This window comes from Rhinatrema bivittatum, chromosome 1 (assembly GCF_901001135.1).
Source record: "Rhinatrema bivittatum chromosome 1, aRhiBiv1.1, whole genome shotgun sequence".
In the NCBI taxonomy this organism is placed as follows: domain Eukaryota; kingdom Metazoa; phylum Chordata; class Amphibia; order Gymnophiona; family Rhinatrematidae; genus Rhinatrema; species Rhinatrema bivittatum.
The window spans coordinates 501899161-501918752 of record NC_042615.1 but is presented as its reverse complement, the minus strand read 5'-3'; the positions used below and the strand labels follow the sequence as shown (position 1 = coordinate 501918752).

At 46.6% G+C, this 19592-nt stretch overlaps 1 protein-coding gene across 1 annotated transcript in view; it reads right to left on the bottom strand.

The window, feature by feature from the left end:
• Window positions 1–19592, bottom strand: part of HCFC1 (host cell factor C1) — a 465140-nt gene that overhangs the window by 32096 nt on the left and 413452 nt on the right. The window contains exons 25-26 of the mRNA XM_029609928.1: window positions 12133–12433; window positions 11926–11989 (exon numbers count right to left, since the gene is read on the bottom strand). Coding sequence (XP_029465788.1) covers window positions 11926–11989; window positions 12133–12433 — 365 coding nt within the window. The remainder of the gene's footprint in view (window positions 1–11925; window positions 11990–12132; window positions 12434–19592) is intronic.

The window sequence follows — 19592 nt, the reverse complement described above, 5'->3', positions numbered from 1 at the left end:
TGGAGATTGGAGTCCTGTACCCACCAAGCTAGTGAGTGGCAAAGCTGGCTGGTCATGTGGACAATCTGTGACAGATCTTGGTTTGATTGGGACCACTGGGACTTTAAAGTCCATTGTGTCACTCTCATGGCTAGTCGAGCCATTGGGGTGATGTGAACTGTAGATCAGTGGCATAGCCAGAATTGATTTTTTGGGTGGGCATAAGATTAACATGGGTGGGCTATAGGCATGTAGGTGTGAGACCTACTAGTTGTATTCTTATTGATAAATAATGCCATATACTGCACCCTGCAATGGCTTTCTAAGTAGTTTGCAACAGCCATTATGCATCATGCAAGAAACTTTAAAATATTTTACCTCAATTATTTCCAGCACTTACCAGCATTAAAAATTTATTAATTTTATATTTTTTGCAGTTTAAAAATGCACAAGTATTCATGTAAAAAGCAAAGAAAAACAATCAGATCCAATCATGTAATAAAACAAAACTTAATGTATTGTTTTCTTGAATCCTCTTTGCAGAAAGCCAGAAATCATCATAACTACAATAAAACAGCATTTAACACCAGAACAGGTGCAGAGCAGAGCTAGGACAATTCACATGGAACAGCTCCCCTGTGAGGAAAGACTAAAGAGGTTAGGACAGTTCAGCTTGGAGAAGAGGAGACGGCTGAGGGGGGATATGATAGAGGTGTTTAAAATCACAAGCGGTCTAGAACGGGTAAAAGTGAATTGGTTATTTACTCTTTCGGATAATAGAAGGGCTAGGGGGCATTCCATGAAGTTAGCATGTGGCACATTTAAAACTAATTGGAGAAAGTTCTTTTTTTACTCAACGCACAATTAAACTCTGGAATTGTGGTTAGTGCACATCTTCTGGCAGATGTGCACTAACCACATCTGCCAGAAGATGTGGTTAGTGCAGTTAGTATAGCTGTGTTTAAAAAAGGATTAGATAAGTTCTTGGAGGAGAAGTTCATTACCTGCTATTAAGTTCACTTAGAAAATAGCCACTGCTATTACTAGCAGCAGTAACATGGGATAGACTTAGTTTTTCGGAACTTTTCAGGTTCTTATGGCCTGGATTGGCCACTGTTGGAGACAGGATGCTGGGCTTGATGGACCCTTGGTCTGACCCAGTATGGCATGTTCTTATGTTAACATGTAAAAAAGAATATTCAAATTCTGGTGTCACCTCAGCAAAATAATCCCTCCACTGCTATTTTGTGAAGTAATACAAACTCCTGCAAAGAGACATCTAGAACCTTGACATACCATACATTCACAGCACTGACTCTCAGGATTCAAATAACAGCAACCTTATGAAAAAGTAGCAATGCAAATACTAAACCAGACCCTAGAACATTAATATATCACCTATCAAGCTGGACTACTACAGAGAAACTATACGCTAGCAGAAATACTGCACTTCAGTCACACACACAGGCAAAACAGAGACCAACCCTTACCTAATATAGAAATAAGAGACTACAAATTAGAAACAGAAACACGCAGACAAAACCAAAATAGAAAGCCCGAGAAACTAGACTCTGAACAGTGGAATACTGAAGAAAGAGCCAAATTAAAAAAATATAAGAAATGCACATTCCAAAGATGGCATAGTCCAATTGCTAAAATCCCAAAATAATTTTTTTTTTTACTTTTGTTGTCTGATGTTTTTACTTTTCTAATCTATTGGTCCTGGTCTCTTTTTCCCATTTTTACCTTGTCACTCATTTCCTAATCCTTTTCAGTGTCTCTCTTCTCCTACTGTCTTCTTCCTTTCTTCCCTCAAACACACACACACACTTTCTATTACAGACTCCCTAACACACAAGCTCTCACTCTCTCACCCCCCTGCCCAGGCTCCCATTCTTACCCACACAAAAGTCCTACTTCTGCCACCATGGGGATGGAATCATACGGCGACCTTTCTGGCCCCTTCCTGTCCACGTTGACTCTTTAATGCAGTGGTTCTCAACCTTTTTCCCCATCGTGATACAGCTGACAGACCATGCTCACATGTGTGACACACTGCTCATTACAATTCACGGCGGAAATAAAAAATAAAGGTCCAGTATTATTTTTATTGTTAAGAATGACACAAGGAAAGATACATATTCCGTCTGAACAGAAATTGCATAAATAGTAAACATCCCACACCAAAACAGCACCAATTTCCAGCACTTAAACAGTAACCACCTTACCTAAGAAAAGGCAACACTGAAAATATTACACCAGGCCTTAAGACACCAATACATCTCCTATTAGGAAAACGGACCAAGTCAGGCTGCTATAGAGCCCTACACAGAAACTACACGCCAGCAGAAACCCTCACTTGAATCACATGTGCTGACCCTCACCTAACAAAGAATAAAGAAACCAAAACGCATAACTAGAAGCATGCAGACAAAAACTGAATTGGAAACCGCAACAAGCCAGTCTCTGTATGCAGTGTAACAAAGGAAAAAAAGAAACATCACCAGTCCTTATAAAACAAATCAAGAAATATAAAATCAGTAGCAGTAAAACATATTAATAAAAAGAACAGATTTCAAAACAGCTGATGAATGGAATATCCAATAATTAAAAAATCATATAAAAAATGTCTAGATACCAATAAAATATTTCAAAATAGCAGACACAAAGACCAAGTAATGAAAAATAATAAGGATACAAAATTTTTTTGCTCTGTATTCTTGAGAATGTTTGATATCCAGGTGCCCTGAAATTGTTTTGAACTAGCAGGAGGAGGGATGGTTTGCTTGCAACTTTCTCCTTTCTCTCTCTCACACACTGGCTCTCAATCGCTCACATATATACATGTTTTTTCTCTCTCACTTATATAGGCTCTTAATTACACATTTACACACATGCTGTTTCTATCTTTTCACGCTTACACACAGGCTTTCAATCACACACATACATGCTGTCCTTTTCTCTCACACAGACTCTCATTCACATGCTTACAAATGTGCTCTCTCTCTTTCTCTCATTTACACACAGGCTCCCTCACCTAAACCAGCTTTCAATCACACACAGACACACATGCTCTCTCTTTCTCTCATTTACACACAGGCTCCCTCACTTAAACCAGCTCAATCACACACAGACACACATGCTCTCAATCACACACAGACTCTCATACTCTCAATCACACACAGACTCACATGCTCTCAATCACACACAGACTCACATGCTCTCAACCACACACTCTCTCACCTAAACCAGCTCTCAATCACACAAAGACACACAAGCTCTCTCTCTTTCTCTCATTTACACACAGGCTCTCAATCACATACTCCCTCACCTAAACCTGCTCTCAATCATTCACATGCATGCTATCTCACTCACACACACACACACACACAGGATCTCAAACACACATGCTTGCTCATTCACTAACTTCCCCCCCCCCGAACTAGCAGCAGCTACAGCCTCCTCCACGTCCAACCCTAAAGGCAGCAGCAACCTACTTCACTTTCAGCCTTCGCAGAGGAGGAGTCCCATTGGCGGCGGGGTTTGACGATCTTCTTCATTTTCCTCCAAGCCGTGCTGCACATTCTTCAGGCCACGCCTCTCTTCTGTTCTTCGGGCCGACGCTGACTACACTAGCATGGTCTTCTTCCCGCACACGCGCTCGCTGCTCACCACTTCCGCTTCCGGGCCATGGAGAGGCGGGAAGAAGAGACCATGCTGGTGCCGCCGACTCCAGCTGTCCTGCCGCGTTCTGCCCAGGCTGACAGCATTTTAAGCCCGGGCGGAGGAGGACTGAGGAGCAGTGGGGACCGGATCCTACGACGGCATTGCTCTTCTTCTGGTTGGGTGGGCAACTGCCCACCCAGGCCCACCCGGGCTACGCCATTGCTGTAGATGCCATGTGTCCCAGCAAGGTTAGCAGTTGACGAGCTGTAGTAGTGCGGTGAGTCTTTACTGTTTTGGCTAAAGTTGTCAGTGTGCGTGCTCAGTCCCAGGGGAGGCACGCTCTGGCTTGAATGGTGTTTAGATTTGCTCTGATGAACGAGAGGGTGCGTGACGGAGTAAGATGAGATTTGGGGTAGTTTATGAGAAATTCCAACGACTGTAGCAGTTGTATGGTTAGACGGAGGGAATGAAGCACTCTTTCCCTGGATGGACTCCTGAGTAGCCAGTTGTCTAAATATGGGTAGATATGGATACTGTGCTGTCTCAAGTAAGCTGCCATGACTGCCAGACATTTCGTGAATACGCGGGGCACTGATGCCAGGACGAACGGCAGCACTCTGTACTGGAAATGTCGGTGACCCACTATGAATCAGATATTTTCGATGAGGAGGGGATATTGCTATATGGGCATAAGCCTCCTGAAGATCTAGAGAGCATAGTCAATCTCCCTTTTGTAGGAGAGGGAGCATGGAGCCCAAGGTGACCATCCTGAATTTCTCCTTGCGAAGATGTTTGTTTAGGGCATGAAGGTCCAAGATGGGATGTATGCCGCCAGATTTTTTTTGGGATCAGAAAATTTCGAGAGTAGAACCCTCTTCCTCGCTGCATTTGAGGAACCGGTTCCTCGGCTTTGGACTACAGGAGGATAGAGAGCTCTGCCTCGAGGAATGGAGTGTGGTTGGTTAGACTCCATGCCGGATGTGGTGGAGAGTCTGAGGGTAGTGTAAGAAAATTCAGATGGTAACCATGGGCTACTATATAAAGGACCCATTGGTCGGTGGTGATTGTGTGCCATTTGTTGGCAAAGTGGCACAGGTGGTCTCCCATGGCGCAAGGTTTCGTGGTGGTCCTTTGAGTTGTGCCACTGCCTCTTGAATTTTGTCACCAAACAAATTGTCCCCTGTGCAGGGAAGGTCTCCTAACCTGTCTTGAACTTCCTGGTGAAGTCCGAAGATTTTAGCCAAGCCCAACGCCTGGCGCTAATTCCTGCCACTGATACTCTGGAAGCAGTGTCAAAGATATCATATGCTGCCCTGAATTCATGTTTCCCAGCTTCAAATCCCTTTTGGAGGATGGAGGACAATCCTTCAGGCAGGGTTTCCAAGAAGTCTTGGACTTGTTTCCAGAGATTTCTTGTGTATTGTGTCACATAAAGCTGGTAGGCTGCTATACGGGCCATGAGCATGGATCCCTGGAAAACTCTGTGGCCTAAGGTGTCCAATGACTTTTGCTCTTTGCCAGGCAGAAGAGTGAGGCCGAGATCTCTTAGCCTTCTTCTGGGTGGATTCCACCACTACGGATTGGTGGGGTAGTTGGCTCTTTTGAAAACCTGGAGCTTCCTGGTATGTGGCGTCAGTTTCCTGTTGACTGGAGGCACAGTTCCAGGGTGCTCCAAGATGCGGTGTAAGAGATCAAGTAAACTCCCCTTTCTTTACAGCCAAACACCAACCACAGTTTTCCATACAGAAATGGGAAACCGAAGTGATCTGTTGACCTGTTTTAGAATTGATTGGAAAGTACCTTTCTTTCTTGAAGCCACAAAATAAATGGAGTACTGAATTTTCCTCAGCTCTGGCAAGGGTACCAGAACAATTGCCTCTTGTTGAAGGAACTGATCAATAGTTGCCGGAATGGTGACCTTCTCTGTGGATTAACTACAGGGGTACCAGATAAAAGCATCTGAAATTGGAGAGGCCACTTTAAGAGCATAAACATACCAAATAATTGCTAGGACCCACTGGTCCTCAGCGATATGGATTCATGCTTTGTAGAACAGTTGCAAATGTCTGCCCACTAGAGGCAACGAGGAGTGAACCCCTTGACCATCCTTGAGTGCTCCTGGGGCCGGCAAAACTCCTATCCACACATGGTCAGAAAAATGTAGAGATTACTTACCTGATAATCTCGTTTTCCTTAGTGTATGCAGATGGACTCAAAACAAGTGGGTATAGCGTGCTCGTGCTAGCAGTTGGAGACGGATCTGACGTCAGCACGGGTACATATACCCCCGCAGGAAGTGCAGCAACTCAGTAATCTTCTTTGCAAAAGCTTTATGGCTATCTTTGTGACTGACCGATCGATTAAATGAACATGATTACCCTGACCGATTGATAGTAGCTGGAGACCGCCAGTGTCCTCAACTGGAAGAACATAAGAACATAAGAACACAAGAAATTGCCATGCTGGGTCAGACCAAGGGTCCATCAAGCCCAGCATCGTTTCCAACAGAGGCCAAAATCAGGCCACAAGAACCTGGCAATTACCCAAACACTAAGAAGATCCCATGCTACTGATGCAATTAATAGCAGTAGCTATTCCCTAAGTAAAATTGATTAATAGCCATTAACGGACTTCTCCTCCAAGAACTTATCCAAACCTTTTTTGAACCCAGCTACACTAACTGTACTAACTACATCTTCTGGCAACAAATTCCAGAGCTTTATTGTGCGTTGAGTTAAAAAGAATTTTCTTCGATTAGTCTTAAATGTGTTACTTGCTAACTTCATGGAATGTCCCCTAGTCCTTCTATTATTCGAAAGTGAAAATAACAGAGTCACATCTACTCGTTCAAGACCTCTCATGATCTTAAAGACCTCTATCATATCCCCCCTCAGCCTTCTCTTCTCCAAGCTGAACAGCCCTAATCTCTTCAGCCTTTCCTCATAGGGAAGCTGTTCCATCCCCTTTATCATTTTGGTTGCCCTTCTCTGTACCTTCTCCATCGCAACTATATCTTTTTTGAGATGCGGCGACCAGAAATGTACACAGTATTCAAGGTGTGGTCTCACCATGGAGCGATATAGAGGCATTATGACATTTTCCGTTCTATTAACCATTCCCTTCCTAATAATTCCTAACATTCTATTTGCTTTTTTGACTACTGCAGCACACTGAGCTGACGATTTTAAAGTATTATCCACTATGATGCCTAGATCTTTTTCCTGGGTGGTAGCTCCTAATATGGAACCTAACATCGTGTAACTACAGCAACGGTTATTTTTCCCTATATGCAACACCTTGCACTTGTCCACATTAAATTTCATCTGCCATTTGGATGCCCAATCTTCAAGTCTTGCAAGGTCCTCCTGCAATGTATAGTCTGCTTGTGATTTAACTACTCTGAATAATTTTGTATCATTTGCAAATTTGATAACCTCACTCATCGTATTCCTTTCCAGATCATTTATATATATATTGAAAAGCACCGGTCCAAGTACAGATCCCTGAGGCACTCCACTGTTTACCCTTTTCCACTGAGAAAATTGACCATTTAATCCTACTCTCTGTTTCCTGTCTTTTAACCAGCTTCTAATCCACGAAAGGACATCGCCTCCTATCCCATGACTTTTTAGTTTTCGTAGAAGCCTCTCATGAGGGACTTTGTCAAACGCCTTCTGAAAATCCAAATACACTACATCTACCGGTTCACCTTTATCCACATGTTTATTAACCCCTTCAAAAAATGAAGCAGATTTGATAGGCAAGACTTCCCTTGGGTAAATCCATGTTGACTATGTTCCATTAAATCATGTCTTTCTATATGCTTTACAATTTTGTTCTTGAGAATAGTTTCCACTATTTTTCCCGGCACTGAAATCAGGCTCACTGGTCTATAGTTACCTGGATTGCCCCTGGAGCCTTTTTAAATATTGGGGTTACATTGGCCACCCTCCAGTCTTCAGGTACAATGGGTGATTTTAATGATAGGTTACAAATTTTAACTAATAGATCAGAAATTTCATTTTTGAGTTCCTTCAGAACCCTAGGATGCATACCATCCGGTCCAGGTGATTTGCTACTCTTTAGTTTGTCAATCTGGCCTACTACATCTTCCAGGAAGGTGTCGATGCCCGGCAGGGTGGATGCCCTATATAGGAAAACATGGCTTACCGTGAGTCGGGGAATCCCCATGTATACTGGCAGCCGGGCGGGATGCTGAGTCCATCTGCATACACTAAGGAAAACGAGATTATCAGGTAAGTAATCTCTACATTTCCTAGCGTGTAGCAGATGGACTCAAAACAAGTGGGATGTACAAAAGCTACTCCCAGACTGGGCGGGAGGCTGCCTGAGGTCCGTGTTGGACTGCCCTCGCAAATGCTGTGTCCTCCCTGGCCTGGACGTCCAGACGATAGAATCTGGAGAAGGTATGGAGGGAGGACCACGTTGCCGCTTTACATCTCTCTGCTGGCGACAACATCCTAGTTTCTGCCCAGGAGGCCGCCTGCGCTCTGGTAGAGTGAGCCTTGACCCGTAGAGGTGGTGGTTTTCCCGCTTCTACGTAAGCCGCCTTGATAACTTCTTTGATCCAGCGGGCAATGGTTGCCCGTGAAGCCGCTTCCCCTTGCTTCTTCCCGCTGTGAGGGATGAACAAGTGGTCCGTCTTTCGTACCGCTTCCGACATTTCCATGTATCTGGACAGCAGCCTGCCGATGTCGAGATGGCTCAGAATTCGACCTTCTTCAGACTTCTTCAAACCTTCCGTGGTTGGCAAGGATATGGTTTGGTTAAGGTGGAAGTGTGAGACTACTTTGGGTAAGAAGGAAGGAACCGTGCGAAGATGGATAGCCTCTGGAGTGATTCTGAGAAACGGATCACGGCAGGACAGCGCTTGTAGCTCTGAGATGCGGCATGCTGAGCATACGGCCAGCAGGAACACCATCTTCAAGGTTAACAAACGGAGGGACAGGCCTCGAAGGGGTCTGAAGGCGGGTCCCGCTAGAAATTCCAAAACTAGGTTGAGGTTCCACAGGGGCACTGGCCACTTCAGTGGCGGGCGAATGTGCTTGACTCCTTTTAGGAAATGTGAAACGTCTGGGTGTGTGGCAATGCTGTTGCCCTCACTCCTGGGACCATAGCAGGATAGCGCTGCCACCTGAACCTTGATGGAATTGAGGGACAGACCCTTCTGAAGTCCATCTTGCAGGAAATCCAAAATGATAGGGATTTTGGCGGCATGTGGATTGGTGCTGTGAGTGTCGCACCAGGCTTCAAATACCCTCCAGATCCTTATATATGTAAGTGATGTGGAGAACCTGCGTGCTCGGAGGAGTGTATCTATTACCGGCCCCAAGTATCCCCTTTTCTTCAGTCTAGCCTTCTCAATGGCCAGACCGTAAGAGAATTGAGCTGGATACTTGTGGAGGATGGGACCTTGCTGCAGCAGGTCCCTGGGTGGAGGCAGGGGTAGTGGATTCCCTGCCAGCAGTCTTCTCATGTCTGCGTACCAGGGTCTTCTTGGCCAGTCCGGGGCCACTAGAAGAACTAGGCCTCTGTGTCGCTGAATCTTGTGTATAATGGCGCCCAGCAGGGGCCATGGAGGAAAAGCATATAGCAGAATCCCCTGAGGCCATGGTTGTACTAGAGCGTCGATCCCTTGGGAGAGAGGATCTCGTCTGCGACTGAAGTATCTGGGTACTTGAGCGTTGGACCTGTCCACTAGTAGGTCCATGCCCGGAGTCACCCACTGATCCACAATCATCTGGAAAGCTGTGGGCGACAGCTGCCATTCCCCTGGGTTTAGGCTTTCTCTGCTGAGGAAGTCTGCCGTGGTGTTGTCCTTCCCGGCGATGTGGACGGCGGAGATGTCCTGAAGATTCGCCTCCGCCCAAGCCATCAGGGGGGCTATTTCTAAGGATACCTGTCGGCTTCTGGTTCCGCCCTGTCGGTTGATGTATGCCACCGTGGTGGCGTTGTCCGACATCACTCTGACTGCTCTGTTTTGAAGTCTGCGGGCAAATTGCAGGCAGGCTAACCTGACCGCCCGTGCCTCTAGTCTGTTGATGTTCCACCTCGACTCTTCTCTGTTCCACCGCCCCTGGGCGGTTAGCTCTTCGCAGTGTGCTCCCCAGCCGCTCAGGCTGGCATCTGTAGTGAGCAGGGTCCAGGTTGGGGAGGACATCCTTGATCCCCGGCTCATGTGGCCGGGCTGCAGCCACCACCGTAACTGATTCCTTACTCTGGCCGGTAGAGGTAGATGCACGGAGTAGTTCTGTAATCGTGGGCGCCACCGAGATAGGAGGGCGCGCTGTAACGGTCTCATATGGGCCCGTGCCCATGGTATCACTTCCAGAGTGGAGGCCATTAGGCCGAGGACCTGTAGGTAATCCCAAGCTGTGGGCCGAGCGGTGCTTAGCAGATTCTGCAAGCGATCCCGGAGTTTCGATTTCCTCCTGGAGGTCAGGCTGATCTTGTCTTCCTGAGTGTCGAATCGGACACCTAGGTATTCCAGCGACTGCAAAGGCTGTAGGGAACTCTTGTGTATGTTGACTACCCGTCCTAGGCTTTCCAGAAGAGATATAACTCTGTTGGTTGCCTGGTGGCTCTCCTCCGGTGACTTTGCCCTGATCAGCCAATCGTCTAGGTAGGGATGGACAAGAATGCCTTCCTTCCTGAGTGACGCCGCCACCACTACTACTACCTTGGTAAAGGTCCGTGGCGTGGTGGCTAACCCGAAGGGTAGAGCCCGGAACTGAAAGTGCTGATCCAGGACTTTGAAGCGTAAGTAACGCTGGTGATCCCGATGAATTGGGATATGTAGATAGGCCTCTGAGAGATCCAAGGATGTGAGATACTCCCATGGCTGTATTGCACTTCGGACGGACCGCAGAGTTTCCATGCGAAATCTTGGGCCCCGTAAGTGCTGGTTGACAGACTTGAGGTCCAGGACGGGTCTGAAGGTGCACCCCCTTCTTGGGGACAATGAAATAAATGGAGTAATGCCCAGAATTTATGTCCCATGCAGGCACTGGGATTATGGCTTTTAGGGACAGGAGTCTCTCCAAGGTAGCTGCCAGCGCCGCCCTCTTGAGGGGCGGACAAGGCGATTCCACAAACTTGTCCGGAGGGAGATAAAGGAAGTCCAGGTAATACCCTTCCCGGACAATGGCGAGGACCCACTGGTCCGAAGTAATCTCGACCCACCTGCGGTAAAATAGGGTTAGCCTGCCCCCTACGGCTTCTTCCCCCAGATGGGTCGGCTGATTCTCATTGTGGGGTGCGGCCGGGACCCGACCCCAAGCCGGTTCCCCTCTTGTTGTGCCTGGTCCGAAAGGACTGGCGAGCAGGCAAAATGGCGACCTCCTTGGCGGGGTGCCACGTAGGCAGACCCTGCTAATCCTCGCTCTTCGGAGACCAGTAAAGTAAAGATGTACACCTTACCTGATCTTCGGCGCTTCCCGGCTGCGACCTGGGCGGTCTCCGGCTGCGGGGGGGAGAGGGTGATTACCGTCACCGCCGCGCTCGAGGAAGTGCACCCGCTGCCTCTAAGCCGCGCCCGAACATCGTCTCGCTCGGGGGCCAAGTCCTCACAGGGACCGAGGCTGCCTCTATGCTGCGCCCGAGCCCTTCTCACTCGGGGGCTAGGTCCCTGCCGCGATCCGGCCACCGGACCGAGGCACTCATCTCCGAGGGACCATGGAAATCACCTCGGGAAACTCAACTGGGGGAGGGACCTGAGGGTATCACCGCAGGAGTGTGGGGCTCGTCTTCAGGTAGGATTTCTTCTAAGAAATTTAGTCGTTATAATTTGGAAGAACGCTCAGCGAGCGTAAGGAAGCTCCAAACTGCTTTGGAGACGGAAATTACTGAGTTGCTGCACTTCCTGCGGGGAATATGTACCCGTGCTGACGTCAGATCCGTCTCAAACTGCTAGCACGAGCACGCTATACCCACTTGTTTTGAGTCCATCTGCTACACGCTAGGAAAACAAGAATTTTTTCTGAACTCAGAGTACTTTTCCATCTCAGTGCAGTCAGATGTCACCTTTGTGTGGCTTTTATCCTACTTGTCCTGGAGAAAACATACACCTAATGGATAGAAATAGATGGCAACTAGGGTGACCCACTCTTCTCCATAAAGCCCATGATTACTCCCCCAGACTGCAGACGCTGGTTGGGAGAGACATGCTGCTTGGGACACACCACCTATTTCAGCTCTGGTCACAGTTTTTTCTTCTCCAGCTAAAGAAAAACAAAGATAGATAGCAAATTTGGTCCTTACATTTCGGGAGAGGATACAGGGCGTTTGCTGGCAGGCTTGGTAGCTGCACCATCTTTGCTGGACTCTGAAATTTAGATATACATAGGTCAATCGGTGGGTTGCCAAGATGATAATGCATGAATACATTGGGGGGGGGGGGGGGGGGAGGGAAGAAGGAGATTTTGGGGTTTTCCCTCCCATTGAAATACATGCATGCGAGTCACTCACCTTGCAACCATCGGACCTGGGTGGCTGGGCCGTAGCCCTTCTCGTTGCGGGCAGCAATGCGAAAGATGATTGCTGGTTTGGTGGTATAGTCAATGTGAGCGTTGGAAAGGCTGGAGGACTGAACCAGGCAGGAAGGGCTGGGTCCACAGTAGACTCGCATAAAGGCCAGCTGGGCTGGGGCTGAGGCCCGCTGCTCACCACCTGCTTGGTTGCTCTGGATAGCCAGGTACACGGAGTATTCAATGATCTTGCCTGAAGTGACTGATGGAGGCTCCCAGGTGAGGTGAGCACCGTCAGGGCTCTACAATGGAAAGAACAAAAAGCCAATCATAATAAAACATTTATCAAAGTTCTTGCTGCCAGATCTCCAGAGAAAAGCAAAGGAGGTAATTTTCAAAGGAGATAAACATGTAAATATAACATACTATTGCAGCAATTTAAAAAAAAATTATGCATGTAAAGTTCACTTATACGTGAATATTAATCAATGATTATTGTATTATGATTGTATTTTATTTCTGATTTATGTTTAAATATGTTTATTAAAGAATTTCAAACAGGTACAAAACAAAGAATCACATAACAGAAACAGGATCAGACACATTGATGTACACTTCCCAATGTCTGTATACCAAGCATGTACCATACCCCTTCCAAGCAAACCCTTCTCACTGCCAATCACCCCCCAACCATTAACCTGTCAAAAGTGTTATCCAACAAGGTTGTCAGAAAAGGTAATCAGTAGTCACTGAGTATTACACGTCTAGCTCTATGGGACAAAGATTGTAAATAAGATTCCCAAATAGGGAAAAACAAAAACAAACAATAAAAAAAACACAACCCCCAAAACCCTGCGCTACCTGGTCAGATCAAATTTATCAACATATTTTTCATTCAGGTACATAGTGTGAATTTGATTCCTCCAATGTTAGAGTAGGGAGAACCTCCCCCACCCAATGTTGCAGTATAGCTTTTTTTGCCAACATCAAAACTTTCCTAATACATAACCGGAGGAATCTTTTACCTAAAGCCTCCCTCCGCAAATTATTAAAAAGTATATCAACCTGGAAGGGAAGGTGTTCACCTGTAATCTGAAAAATATATTGACCCACTAGCTTCCAAAAACGGTTTATCTTTGGGCAACTCCAAAACAGGTGCCCTAAGGTGCCAACAGAACATTTACATTTGCTACAGATCTCAGAATCCGTAACTAGCAAGCGGAATGCTTTCTGCTGAGACCAAACATAGCACATTAAGAATTTGTAGCAGATTTTTCTCTTAAAACAAAGTGCATTTTGATGGTCAGTGAGATCTAACATCAATTCAGCTTTCCAAGTAGCAAGCACAGAACCAAAATCAATACTATGTTTCAGATCGAGCAATTGGCGATAGAAGTAAGAAATTGAGTGATGAGCCAGGTCTTCTATATCAAATATATCCAATAAGAGGGCTTGATTGTGAGTCCCCCCAAACTGGTACCTTCAGAGAACAAATATAACTTCTAGCCTATAAATAAGCAAAGTAATCCTGGAGCAAGCATCTTTATTAGGCTTCTTAGGCCGAAAGGACTGAGATCTTCCAAAGAGATGAGACTTGAGTAGCTGCTCCACTGTAAGGACGAAACAGTTGGGAATCACTGGAGCAGCCTCTTACCGCAAAAGAATGTGATGCCACTTTCCTGTCCTCTAGCAATCAAGGAATCTTGGATTTGCCCCATCTGTTCGCCATTTTCTCCAACTCACTACTGAATAAGCGAGAACCCTTAATGGGTAATCTTGTGAGATGGGATTTGGAAATAGTATCTGCTGACCAATTTCGCAGCTACAACTGGTGCCTAGCTGCTATTTTGGAAACCACTCCTCTAGCGGATGTCCTTAGCATGTCACAAACGCATCGGCTAAAAATGTGGTTCCTGGTTCAATCATTGACCCGCTATCAGACCCTGCTCCTTGGGTCTCCTGAGAAAGGCGCAAAACAGCCTGAGCCACCAGGCAACAGCAAGAAGCAATTTATAAATTCACTGCCATGGCCTCAATCCTCCTATCCTGAGCATCCTTTAGAGCTGCCCCTCCCTTCAACCAGTATGGTGGTTCACTCAGTAACAGGGCACATAAAAGCACTTCGTGAATTGCAGCTGCTCCCTTGTCTATGGATACAAGGGGTACAAACTCGCCCAAGTGTGCCCCCCTTTAAAACTTGCCTACCGGCGTTCCACTAACGATCACTAACTCTTGAATTAGCTCCAGGAGGGAAAGAAACAGGATGCTTTGTTTAAAGTGACCAATATGGGATCCAGAGACACATATATCTGAGTTTGTGGCTAGAGAAGTTGAATATTTTTTAAAATTTACTAGTCATAATATAGATTGAATTCTTGCTGACAGTTCTAATTTCAGCTATATTTCCTCTCTTCCATGATTTGAAATCTCTATATATTTAATCTAGCTAGTGTTTTTAGAATCCTGTCTAGTGTGTATTGAAATAACTGTTTGTAATTTATAGAATAAAGGACTGTGGTATCTGCAGGAGTTGTTTGTTCCCTCTGACCCTGCTCCACACCCACCCAAACCCTAGGGTATTTTCTTCTTGTGTTTAAATGTTTTTATTAACTTTTCAGTTACAACAATGTACAACGATACTGTGGGGAGCGGGTTCCTGAACTCCCCACAGTCTACACTGTTACAATAATACAAGAGTAATGTATTATCCCCTACCCATCCCCTCCCACCGTCGCTCACTGGGAGTTGAGATCACTCAATAGCAGGGCATCCACATTCAACCTTCATTTAAATAGTATATAATTATATTAGTGCGATGGGTGACAAATTAATCATTAACAACTAGACTGTGAGTATGAGGAGAAAGCGACTGTATATATGACTGCCAAAGTGCGAGAAATCGGTGTCTACCTTGAGGGGATGAACGGGACGCCAATCCCTCCATTGTCATCATGTTATGTTGGCCATTTCTCCATGCCCAAAAAGAGGGAGTGTCCAAAGACCTCCACTGGGAAAGAATAGTTTTCATCCCCAAACAGGCCTTACGTAGCAGCATACGAGAGCCAGGATCACGAACACGAATAGGGGAAATACATCCAAAAAGCAACCACAATGGTGAAACGGGAAAGGCAACATCCAGTAAATCAGCCATGTATTCTGCCACCTGCCGCCAAAAGCGCTGTATTGGTGCACATGTCCAAAAGGCATGGGAGAATGTACCCTTGACATGGCCACAGCGAGGGCACTTCGCCGAAGAAACCAAGGCGAAATGATAGGCCACTTGCGGGGAGACGTAAGCTTGGCTAAGAAATTTAAACAGCATTTCCCGGTAATACATGTTATGTGATGTCCCGGCTGCCTGTCTGAAGCAACCACGCAAAATTGAGGCAGTAACCATGAAGTCTCCATCCTGATTCCAGCGAGCCTCCAATATAGAACAATGGTCTAACTCCAAAACCCTGCGTAAAGTCTTATAATACCTTGATAAAGATGGAGCCACCGTGTTGTCAAATCAAAACAATTTATCTAAAGCTTGGAATACCAAGGGACTCCTGGTTTCTGCAGGCAAGGCCCGTATGTAATGTCCAATCTGCAAATATGGAAAGGTATGTGTAGCTCCAAACCCATATGTGGTCAGAAACTCTCGGAAAGGAAGAAGCATCCCCTCAGACGTTAACAAGTGGCCCAAGTAATTTACTCCCTGCGTTTCCCATGTGCGAAAATACGAGGATTGGGTTCCCGGGCTAAACTCCGCATTCCCCACTACTGAGAGGAAATAGGCACACCATGCAGTGATCTTCAATAATTTAGATACTCTGCGCCATGTTTGCCGCAGCGGCCGAATCAATGCTGTAAGGGTGAGAAAAGACGGCAAATGCGCTGGACCGGATTGTACCACATAAGCCGGTGCCATCGGATGCATCACCGCCCTGTCCACAGAAAGTGGAGTATGTGTCTGCTTGCTCAACAACCAGTCTCTAACTATCCTGAGATTACAGGCCAGGTTATACGCTGTTAAGTCTGGCAATCCCAGACCCCCCCCCCGGCCCCACAACCACAAGAGTGGCATGCAAGCTTTCCCCCCCCAGGAACCGCCTGATTGCGCTTTCTACTTTCTGGATATCTTTCTTCTTCAGTATGACGGGTAAATTTTGGAGAGTGTAGAGCCATCTGGGCAAAATTGTCATTTTAAACAGGTTAACCCTGCCACTTAAAGAAAGTGGGAGATTACTCCAGCTGGCCAAAATATCAATCGTCTTTTGTACTAAGCTGGGGATATTAGCGCGGTATATGTGCTCCGGGTCTGCCGGGATACGGACCCCCAGATAGCCCAACGATTCAGAAGCCCATTGCAATGGAAAGTCATCTACCCACGTCTCGGGAAGAGCAGGGGGATACGCTAGTGCTGAGGACTTAGACTCATTTAATTTAAATCCAGAGAACACACCGAAATCCCTTATCACCCGTAACAAGGATGGCAGGGAGGCCAGCGGTGACGTGACAAAAACCAACAGGTCGTCCGCAAACGCCACACTTTTGAAAATATCCTGACCAAAGCGCACTCCCCTAATCTCCCGATTCTGTTGAATGGCGAGAAGAGGCTCCAATTGCAAGATAAACAATAAAGGCGACAGTGGGCAGCCCTGCCTAGTGCCACGTCAAGGGGTTCGGACTGCGCGCCATTCGCGAGAATAATCGCCTTGGGATCTGTGTAGAGGAGCTTTATGGCCCGCAAGAGACCCTCAAATCCCCAGCAGGTTAGGAGGTTAAACAAGTAGCTCCATTCTACTCTGTCAAACGCCTTCTCGGCGTCAAAACTTATAGTAACATACAGCGTGTTCATTTGACGACACATTGTCATGGCTGTTGATACTCTGCGGATATTAGCCAATGCGTACCGCTGATGGACAAACCCCACCTGGTGCTCTCCTACTAATGATGGTATAATTAACGCCATCCTGTCAGCCAGGAGCTTAGCTAACAATTTGACGTCAAAGTTCAATAATGATATAGGACGATATGATTCTGGGAGCAGGGGATCCTTGCCCCCTTTAAAAATAAGGGTAATTAGTGCCAAATTTTCGTGCGCTGGAAAAGTGCCCTGTTCAATCATGTCCGTATACCCAGCAGCCAGGGGGCCCGCAATCTGGTCCACCAACGCCTTGAAAAACTCCGCAGTATATCTATCTGGGCCTGGAGCCTTAAAAGGTTTAGCATTTCAAATGGTCTCTCTAACCTCGGCGATAGGGCGATTTAGCCACTCCTTCTGTTCGGGAGGGCGATTTAGCCACTCCTTCTGTTCGGGAGTCAAACGCGGAAGAGGCAACCGAGAACAAAATCTCTCGCATGCCTCTGCGCCCCCCCCCCCCCCCCCCCGGGAGGAGTACAAACCTGTGTAAAAATCCCGGAAATTCCGTAATATGGAAGGGGTATCCTTTATTATCGAATTGTTGGCTCCCCTTAACGCTGGTATATACCGATTGGGGCGCGTGGAGCGAATCAAATTAGACATCATTCGCCCTGTTTTTTTAGTATACTGATAAAGACAGAATTGGTAATAAAACTTTTTTTCCCCCTCTGATGTAAAAGTGAATTTAAGGCCGCCTGCAGGGAGCGGTATGTATCTCGCGTCTGGGAGCTCACATTAGCATTCAACCTTATACGGGCCTTCCGCAGCTGGGCGTTCAAGGATAGAATTCTTTTGTTGAGCACTTTCTGTCTGTGCGACACATGAAATTATACCGCCTTAGCAGTATACCAAAAGAGGGCTGGCTTAGAACTGTGAGATTGATTTAAAGTTGTGTAGTCCCGCCACTTCTCCCGTAGATAATCTTGGAACTGTGTGTCATCGGCCAAAAAATATGGGTAGCGCCAGAATCTTGCACCAGGTAACCCACCCTAGAACTGGAACTCCACCCAAACCGGGGCATGGTCAGAAATGACAATGTTTCCTATTCCCGCCTCCTGGATCTTCGGAAATACATGACTGCTAATTAAAAAATAATCCAATATTGAGTTTGAGGCGTGTGCCCTGGAAATATGGGTGAAGTCCCGCTCCATGGGGTGCAAAATCCTCCCTGCGTCTAACAAATGTAATTTATCTTCCAAAAACTGTGGTCCTCTACCCAAGGCTGGTTCGCGCCGTTGAGGCGGGGCTGCATCCAACTCCGCATCCCGGACTTTATTAAAGTGGCCTCCCACAATCAAGGTGTCAGATATGTACGGGAGCAAATGAGAGTAAATTTCCTGGAAAAAATCCGAATGATAAATATTAGGAGCATAAATGTTACAAAACATGACGGTATGACCAGAGAGTTCAGTAATCAAGATCAAGATCAAGTATCTACCCCCAATCTCCTGAAGAATTTTTAAGGGAAGGTTCTTATGAATCAGAATAGCCACTCCCGCCGACTTCGAGGAAGCAGCAGCCGAGCGGACCTCCCCCACCCAATCACGTCTCAATTTGGCGTGTTCAGCCATGGAAAGGTGTGTTTCTTGCAAGTGCGTTACTTGGGCCTTTTGTTTCTTCAACCAAGTAAGCACTTTGGAAAGCTTAATGGGCGAGTGTATCCCGCAGACATTCCAGGAGACTACCCTAGTTAGGCTACTCATAATTCAAGATATAAAAGAAAAAGTGACACAGTGATTTCCTGAAATATCTGGCAAGAGCCCCCCCAACTAGGGCTCCCACCAGGTCTCCCTCTAGCCGAGGAACCAAACATGATTGCCACCACTTAATCAGTGTCAGACAGACCCACATCCAGAGCGACTCACCCCCAACCTTCCCTCTCAATTCCCTCGCCCCCACCTTCCACTCCATCCCCTATTTCTTGCCCATCACCCTTACCCCCCATCCCTGTGCCCTCCCCCCTTCATCCCTCCCATCCCATCTACTGTCCCCCCGTAAACCCCCATCTGTTCCATTCCCCACAATTCTCCCAGGATCGGGTAGAATCACGCTTAGATGTGTCCGGAACTCCCCCTCCCAACTCAACAGTAACAATCTGATTAACCTTTCCCAATTTCCCAACATGTTTTTTCCCGGCCCCCTGAGTCTTCCTCCCCTCAACTCCTAGTTTCAGGGTTCCTCCCTAAGCCCGAACAACCCCAACCCACAGAGACTTAGGCACAGAACATAAAAATCAAACAAAACAAGGCTCTAGTGCAACACTAGTCACATAGCAGAAAAAGTCATGGTATTTTCAGAGACATGTAACACTATACAGAAGCCGTCCTGAGTTTGTTGTTTACCAAAGTCCTCCTCAGGTCTCAAACTTCCGACCATCCCCCCTTTAAGACGGAGGGATGAGATCCCTTAAGCCATATGTGCATCACAACTGTACAGATTCGAAGAGACTGCTCCTCCCCTCAAAAAAAAAATCAGACGAGGAGAGAAAGCAAAATTGCTTACCTTGTAATAGGTGTTATCCCAGGGCAGCAGGATGTAGTCCTCACATACGG